Source organism: Pituophis catenifer, unplaced genomic scaffold (genome assembly GCF_029215685.1).
Source record: "Pituophis catenifer annectens isolate HBS135680 unplaced genomic scaffold, rPitCat1.0.hap2 SCAF_2, whole genome shotgun sequence".
Taxonomy (NCBI): Eukaryota; Metazoa; Chordata; class Lepidosauria; order Squamata; family Colubridae; genus Pituophis; species Pituophis catenifer.
Window position 1 is genome coordinate 250,392,240 of NW_027256882.1, and position 8,305 is coordinate 250,400,544.

General features: G+C 33.2%; 1 protein-coding gene across 8 annotated transcripts in view; it reads right to left on the bottom strand.

The window, feature by feature from the left end:
- The window catches only part of PPIP5K2 (diphosphoinositol pentakisphosphate kinase 2), a 60,328-nt gene extending 54,450 nt beyond the window's left edge, over nucleotides 1-5,878 (bottom strand). For all 8 annotated transcript variants that reach the window (XM_070938749.1, XM_070938748.1, XM_070938756.1 and 5 more), the window contains exons 1-5: nucleotides 5,735-5,878; nucleotides 4,768-4,963; nucleotides 3,819-3,909; nucleotides 2,473-2,558; nucleotides 490-644 (exon numbers count right to left, since the gene is read on the bottom strand). In XM_070938749.1, coding sequence (XP_070794850.1) covers nucleotides 490-644; nucleotides 2,473-2,558; nucleotides 3,819-3,909; nucleotides 4,768-4,963; nucleotides 5,735-5,878 — 672 coding nt within the window. The remainder of the gene's footprint in view (nucleotides 1-489; nucleotides 645-2,472; nucleotides 2,559-3,818; nucleotides 3,910-4,767; nucleotides 4,964-5,734) is intronic.
- Nucleotides 5,879-8,305: the final 2,427 nt, after the last annotated feature.

Sequence of the window (8,305 nt, forward strand, 5' to 3'; positions counted from 1 at the left end):
AAAACTTAACTCAAGATTTAAATCATAATATTTCTTCAAGCCTTCACAGACCCCTTGTGATGACATCATGCCCCTCCAGGGATCAGTGGACCACAGGTTGAGAATCATGCTATAATTGATGTATTCCTAATATTTTCTTTATTTGTATAGTGGGGAGGGGAATACATTCAATAAAATTTCTTTTTGCAGAAAGAAGGACTATAAAATGAAATCTAAACTAAACTATAATCTAATCACTTGTTTACAGATCAACTCTACTATGATGTATTTAGCAGCCATTTTTTATATCCACTATTTCCACTTCATTCTATCCCACCTCTAATTATGAAGCCCAGAAATACAAATTACCTGTAATTCTTCAAATAATGCAATTTGCAAAATAACTCTCAGAATGGAATGCTACTCTTTTCAATCCAATCATCACCACATAATCACAGAATATTTACAAGAAAGGGCAAACTAGATTTGTGTAATTTATATTAGTCTTACTTTCCGAAAGAGCCTCTGACTTCCCCCACCAGCAGATGTTGGATAATAAATATACACATTGTGGTCCTCTGCACTAACTGGTTTTTCCACAAATGGCTTTTGGAAAACTTCCCCATTTACTTCCACATGATCTTCTCCTTCAATCAAATTGCATTCTGGAAAAAGAACATAAATAAATGCAGACTTCAGGCTTCAGTCACAGATAAAAAATCCATTATAAATTAAGACAAGAAAATCTCTAAATGTATTTGAACCCATGAACTTTAGCAACTTTGAACTCAACTAAGCCAGGGAGAAGCAATTTTTTGCCCCTGCTGAGGCCTACGTAGGGATTTACAGAATATGTATATAGTTGTAAATGTATGTACAGATTATCTTTTTACTCTGTTTCCCTAGTTATTATCATAAATCAATTTCGAAGTGCAAATAAATATTTCTTCCCAGCTTTAAAGTGTACTATTATTATCACTACCATAAAAATCAAGCAAACAAACAGAAAAAGTAAGTGGGAAGTCACAAGGCAGAACAAATGGGACAGAAATAGGACCATGATAATGCTTGGGAAGGAGAGGCAAATCAGAATGAGTTGAAGAAGAATTGCAGGAAGAGCTTTAAAAAGCAAAGAAGGGAGGTTGTGGAAGAAAATGGTAATGGGACCTGTTAAGCATTTATTGAAGCTTAGCTGATTCTTCATATGCTATGATACAGTGACTCATTAAACAGTCATATCTCCCCCCGCCCCAAATTTCAGACATGTCTGAAAAAAGATGTGGTTATTTTACAGAGATGTAACAATACTTTTGTTGTGCAAATGAAAGTATCTTTTCCAAATAATTCTGAAAGCATGAATAGCTCTAGAAACGATGCCTAGTAGTAAATGGTATGGAAGAACAAGATTAGAAAGATATTAGAAAGAGCAGACAGAATAGTCTAAATTGCCTGCACTGCCAAATTTTACTTCACATAGAACACATTTGGACAACAATCAGTGTGCCAAAAGATTTCTCTTTCCAGCAACAACATGGATACAATTATCTACTGACTACTTTTAGATTGCTATGTTGTTTGAATAGGTGATAGCCTTTTTGGCCACAAGCCAGAAAAGGAAAATCAGAAGACATAGGTTCCCTCTCTTGTTACATTTAAAAGGGACACCAAGAATGAATGATACGACAACCTAAAAACAAAACATACATTTATGATTTGCAGTTTCATTGTTCATAAGGAACAAGCTGTTGATAAAATGCAGTTTGCTTGTAACCATAATGCAGTTGAGTGTTGTGGATAAAATGCACCTGATTTTAGCTACATTGCCTTAAAGTGTTATTTGGGAAACTAACATTTTAACTGAGTCCCTCTTCCCCAGAACAGAAATGACGGCTATCGGCAAATATAAACAAACAAACAAACAAACAAAACATTAAGAGTGTTGGGGGCCAAAATAAATAAGTGCCTAAAAACAAAATAAATCAGCAAATACCATCAAAACGTATGATATTTTCTGTATTTGACCTAGATATTATAGGAAACTGAACATTGAAGGATATAAAAGGAGCAATGGAACCGATTTTTCCTAACTAAAGGACAGTTTAGTCTATGGAAAAGAATATACCCATAAAACACGAATCATTTTGACACAAGCATCTACTTCTAAAGTTTTCTGAAATAAACCATTGTACTGAAATAACAGCTTGTTTAGCAAGTCTAGCAAAAGAAAATGAAATTAAATATTTTTATGAAGTAAATTCCTATAGAACTTTATTTTGAAGTTCCATTGGATTCAGTGGATGGTTTAAAAAAAACAACTATCACATACTATCAGTTACATAGTTCTTTTTCTTTTTAACCTTGTAACAAAGACACCCATGTGACCTTCCACTCCCAATTCCTATGCTGATTATAGTCACAAAAATAACATTTTATTAAACAGACAAGAACAACTGTTTGTAGATGAGTACTTTGAAATGCCAATATAATAATTACCTTGGGGATTATTTGGATCCCGGTTTAGGACTGCATAACGAGGAAGTAAAATGCCTTCATCTTTAAGGATGCCATAAACTTCTCTCCTGAAAAGAAATAATATATCCCACAAAACATGGCAATTACTGGAAAAACAGGAAAATAATTCCTAATTAAAATCACAGGATAGTCAGACAATTTTATGTAAAGTTGCAACAAATGTCTAATTAGAAAGTTACACTATTAAAAATGGGACCTGGAACAAAATGTTGCAAAGTGTAGAATCTCTAGTCCAGTGATGGCTAACCTTTTTGCCATCGCATGCCAGAAGCGGGTGGAGTGCGGGAGGGTGGGGGGGTGTCACACACGTGTGTGCCCATACCCATAATTCTATGCGCCCTGCCCCCATGCATGCACGCGCGACCCCCGCTTTTGGCACGTGACGGTATGGTGGGTCCGATAGGCCTGTTTTTTGCTCTCTCCAGGCTCCAGAGCCTTTCTAAGAGCCCGGGGAGGGCAAAAATGGCCTTCCCCACCACCACAGGCCCTACGGAAGCAGGAAAGTTTCCCTACTTTCGGTGGGTCCGGAAGGCCGGAAAATCAGCTGGCTGGTGTGCGCATGCGTGCTGGAGCTGAGCTCACGTGCCCACCGATATGGCTCCGCGTGCCATCTGTGGCACACGTGCCATAGGTTCACCATCATGTCTCTAGTCCTAGACACAGTATATTTATAATTCCGTTTTAATGCATTATACATGCCTATTTGCACAAGAGAAAGAAAATGTGATGGTGGGAATTATAAAAAAGCCTCCTCTTCCAAGATACTGTGCATTTTGATGCAGGACAATCAGATTACAGGATAATTGTACAACTGAATTTGAGCACTTATTTCTTCAGGTTAGCATTACCAAGATCAAATTCTCACTGAAGATAATTGCTGCATTCTAGAAAATCTGCACTTCCTCTGCAACAGCTTGATGCTGATAGTAGGAATAACACAGTGATATGGCCTTGTCAAGGACATTCATATGAATGTGTACAATCAAAAGAAAAAAAGAAGAGGAGGAATCATTTAGAAACACTAAAGATCCTTGAGAAAAAAGGATCTTATGTTTACTAAATAAACATAATAATATGTTAATAAAACATAATAAAGACAAACAAAATACATACCTTGAAAAATGTAAACTTGAAAATTAAACATTTTCAGATGTACTTTTAATAGGAGGATATTCTTTACAAATACAGTAACTTCTACCTTGATCAGCCTGGTACACTAGAAGTACACTTCAGGTTTGCAGTTAACAAAATGCAAGAAAAATACCAAAACAGGCGTTTACATCTAGGAGGCTAAGTTATTTATTTACCTGTCTTGTATATGATACTGCATATTCAAATCATTAATAACAAATGGATTCCTGAGTTTAGAATAGGCAACTGCTTTGTCCAATGGAAATCCTAAACAAAATGTAGTAGGGAAAATATATATTTATTTTTTACATAGTTCTTAAATGCATAAGAATTACAACTTATAATTGGAATTTCACAATTGATACATTCTAGATAAATTTTACAAATTATTTTAAATTCCTTTATCTGTATAATCACCTGGGTTAGTTTCATAGCTATTTTAAAAGCTTTCCCCTTTATTTTGTTTACACCATTTTGTTCAACTGAAACATCAGGAATCCTATATCAGTTAACTATCAATTCAAATACAACAGAAAATCAGCAATCTAGTATTTAATTAACATATTTTTTTAAAGTCAAGGGGAAAATAACATTACAATAATTTAAAGTAAATTTCACTGAATTGGACTCATTTTTGACAAAATATTAGGGTGATTAAGCATTCACTAGAATTCCAATACTGTTTAAATAGCAAAACAACAAAATAATGGGGAAATAAATAATAGCAGAAAAAATAATTTAAATCAATTTTAAAGGAAGGCTCAAAAGGTTTTGCTATACATGTTTCCATGCACTATGTACTTACTTCCAAAATTAGCATTAGCATAATTTGACATAAATTGTTTCTAAGATTAAGTGTTTTTAACTGTTGTGTAAAGTGGACCAATGTCATTTTTCATCATTGTAATGTTAATCAGTCCATGCTGCATTTATATTGAAACACTGGACTCTTACATATCACTAGATAATTCCGATACATTATTCTTTAAATATAGTTCAGTGTAAGAAAGATTTCAATAACACTATTCAATATTATTAAAAATAGACAATACAATACAATAAAATTGTAACCAAATGTCTCAGAGTGTGAAAAATTTTATATTGTTCTGAATAAACAGCAATCACCTTTAGAATGAAAAGAAATGAGACAATCACATAAAGGCCAGTTTTCCACCAGTTCATTCAAAATTACATCTTCTTCAAATATCACTACTGTGATATATTTAAACATGGAAAGCCGTTCAAGGATTTCATTCATTGGTTTTGATTTTGATTTTTTTGCCATAGAACATATTCCAACCATGATCTGTCTTTCTGGTGGCTAAGAAAAATGATAATTGTTAAGATCAATTATGCTATCAATTAAGGGAATGTTTCTATCCTTGTTTGATAAACAAATTTCATGATTCTATTATCAGGTTCATGTGTTTATTAAGAATAAAATATGAATTGGAAATCAGTGCTTAATTTTGCATAACATATACAGTAAAATTAAGAAAGAAGAAAAATGTTTTAATACTTCTTGCATAAAGAAAAAAACAATAATGCCCATTTCACAAGATTTAAAAATATTATATAAATTTGAAGTTACCACTTGAAAGTGAAAACATCTTTCAGTGCATTAGGTTATTAAATTATAGAAAGCACAATCTGTAGAACCACCCTTTAATGGGACTTGTAATGAGTTATAGTAAAGTTATGGTAAGAAGCATTGTTGAATTGTAGCTACATAGTTTGTATTTAATGCCAGTTACACTACTTAACTCCACAAATGGAGGAGAAATCTGAACTACTTGCAACAAAAAAGAAACTATTTTTTATGCAAAGTATGAGTAACATGTTTTGATACTATAGGAATCAGATTAATTTTAGATACTAGATTTTACTTTTCTGTGGCACAATCAAAAGTCCATTTAAAAAAACAAAAAACAAAACTTAATTTTAAACAGTCTTCCAAACTCTGATACGTAAGTCACTTGTAGCATATTACTAAAATCCCTAGATAACTCCAGATAATGAAGTCTAAGGACAAAACTATGGGCAGATATATAAATGTTTTAAATAATAAAAATAAAATAAACACAGTACGTACAGAATCATACTCTTCATCATCATCATCATCCTGATCATAGAAGGAGACAAAATCAGAAGATCTGGCACGATCCAAAAGTTCTTCCCCATCTTCACCGCCCACAAAAAATCTAGGAATGTCACTCTCTGTGGCATGAACAGACATTATTATAAATCCTAAAGTGATTTACATAGAAACTGTAGTTACTCCGAGTACTCAGGCACTGCACATAATTTCCAGTGCCTGGAATAGTAAAAATCCTTGCAGTCTGGATTGCAAATTGCTTACGTAGTTGCTTGCTGTCTGATAGTCAGCTGCCAAAAGCAGTTTAACTGATATCATCTGCCCATTGTTTTCATTTGTTACATTGGTGGAAAAAAAATCCAGCAGATTATTTCCCTGAGATAAAGTAGCAACTTTCTATCCTAGAAAAGAAAGAAAGAAAGAAAGAAAGAAAGAGAAGAAAGAAAGGAAAGAAAAATATTCAGCATATTTCATTACCAAGAAATAGTTGAAATAACATTCTGAAAATATTTACATTATTATAATTCCAAAAGCTATTCTGTATGTTATATAAAAAAGTATTACATGAGGAAAATAAACATGTAAGGGAAGACTGGGTTTATGTATCATACTAAACCACACTGTGATTTGTTTAGTTTCACTAATTATGATGTGGTAACTCAGCCACAGTGCTTTACAAACCATGATTTGGCACTTATCCTTATGTGAACCAGGCTGATCTGGGTTTTGTTTTTCAAACCATATTTAAAACAAATCCCGGCAGAGTGTGGAGTGGACAACCTATGGCTCTTGACTGAACAATAGGACAAATAATTGCTACACAGAGTATTAGTTTTTTTGATATTTTTTTTCTGCCTCTCAGTATCAGTCCAGATTTTTGCAATACAGTTCTAATGGCCTTACTAAATAAAATGAGGAACTAATAAGTTTTAATAATGAAGCAATAGCTTAAATAGTTTAGATACATAATGCAAAGACAACAATAATTGGAGAAGATCTTACTACTTGGAAAAATTGAAATCAAGTAAAAAATGAGGCTGAAAGAGGGAAAAGGTCACTAGATGATTGATGTCATTGTTGACACAATGAAGAGGTTACAAGAACTCAAAGAAGTTACTGACAGAAACTCATGGTGAAATGATGATGTACAGCAGAGTCAGGATGAATGATAAGTAAAAAGAAATGTGGGAATGGAAAAATGAAAGCAATGCACTTTCCCACAGTAACGGTCAGACTTTTTCTCAAATTCTCAAACCAGAGTAAGTATATAAACTTTTTTCTTATACTTTTAAATTTCATATATTATACCTTCCAGGTTTTAACTCACAACTCTTCATCAACAATTATTACAATGGATAGGAGAGTATCAGAATATATTAGCAAGCATGGCAAACATATTAAGATAATATGAGCCACGGTGGCGCAGTGGTTAGAGTGCAGTACTGCAGGCTACTTTTGCGGATTGCTGGCTGCCTGCAATTTGGCAGTTCAAATCTCACCAGGCTCAAGGTTGATTCAGCCTTCCATCCTTCCAAGGTGGGTAAAATGAGGACCATGCAATAGTTTATTATCATTTTTTGTGTAATCTCTACTATTTTCTATGTATTATAATAAAGCTTGAGCACAGTTAGACTTGTTAAAAACATTTCATATTATTTCACTTTTCATTTTATATCTTGATTATAGAAGTCCATATTCTTCCTCTTTATGCATAAACTAAAGGATCAAAGGATAATTATCTATTTGAAAAAATAGATAAAAAGTGCCATTATCCATAATCCACAGGATTAACTTTTATTAAAGTTCAGAAACATTTTGTTAATTTAGCAGAACAAGCACTGGAACAAGGAGAAGGAATTAGAAACATCAAGTTACACAGACAAATGACATGAGTAGAATTGAACCTAAAGTTAGATGTTAGCCAATGGTTTTTATCCTCTTTGCCTCAAAGTTAGCTACCACATCATCCAATCTACCAATGTATTTAAATACTCACTGCTCCTAGGATTAATATTATAGTTTCAATGTCACTATTATTATTTAGCACTATGTTGATGCTTCTTTAGCATCAACAAAACAATATTAAATGTGTCCACAGAACAAACTGAAGACTGGCAACAATTAAAAAAAACATGTATTACAGATGCTTCCAATGTTAAGTATAAAAGTACGGAACCTAATGAGCTATATTTTTATAAAGCATTAATCATTTCTTTTTTCATCTCTAATACTTCTTCCTATCACCTTTGAAAGTCCATAGTTGGAAAACTGAGCCCATAGTCAGTATCAGGCATTTAGCCTAACCCTAGGAAGGATGACATCAACAAGCTCAAAGGGCAGTTATCTATTACCTCACTGTTAATATCTAACCAACAAGCAGCAGCTTTGCAAGAAAATGGTTATAATAATCAGATGACATATAAGGTAATATTTTGCATCTGCGTCAATTGAATATCTATGACCACTATATATTGCCCATATCAACAGCAGAAAGCAATATTCAATTTACTTTATTTCTCTCTCCATTTCCAATATAAATCATTCCAAGTTTACCACAACATTCATCTA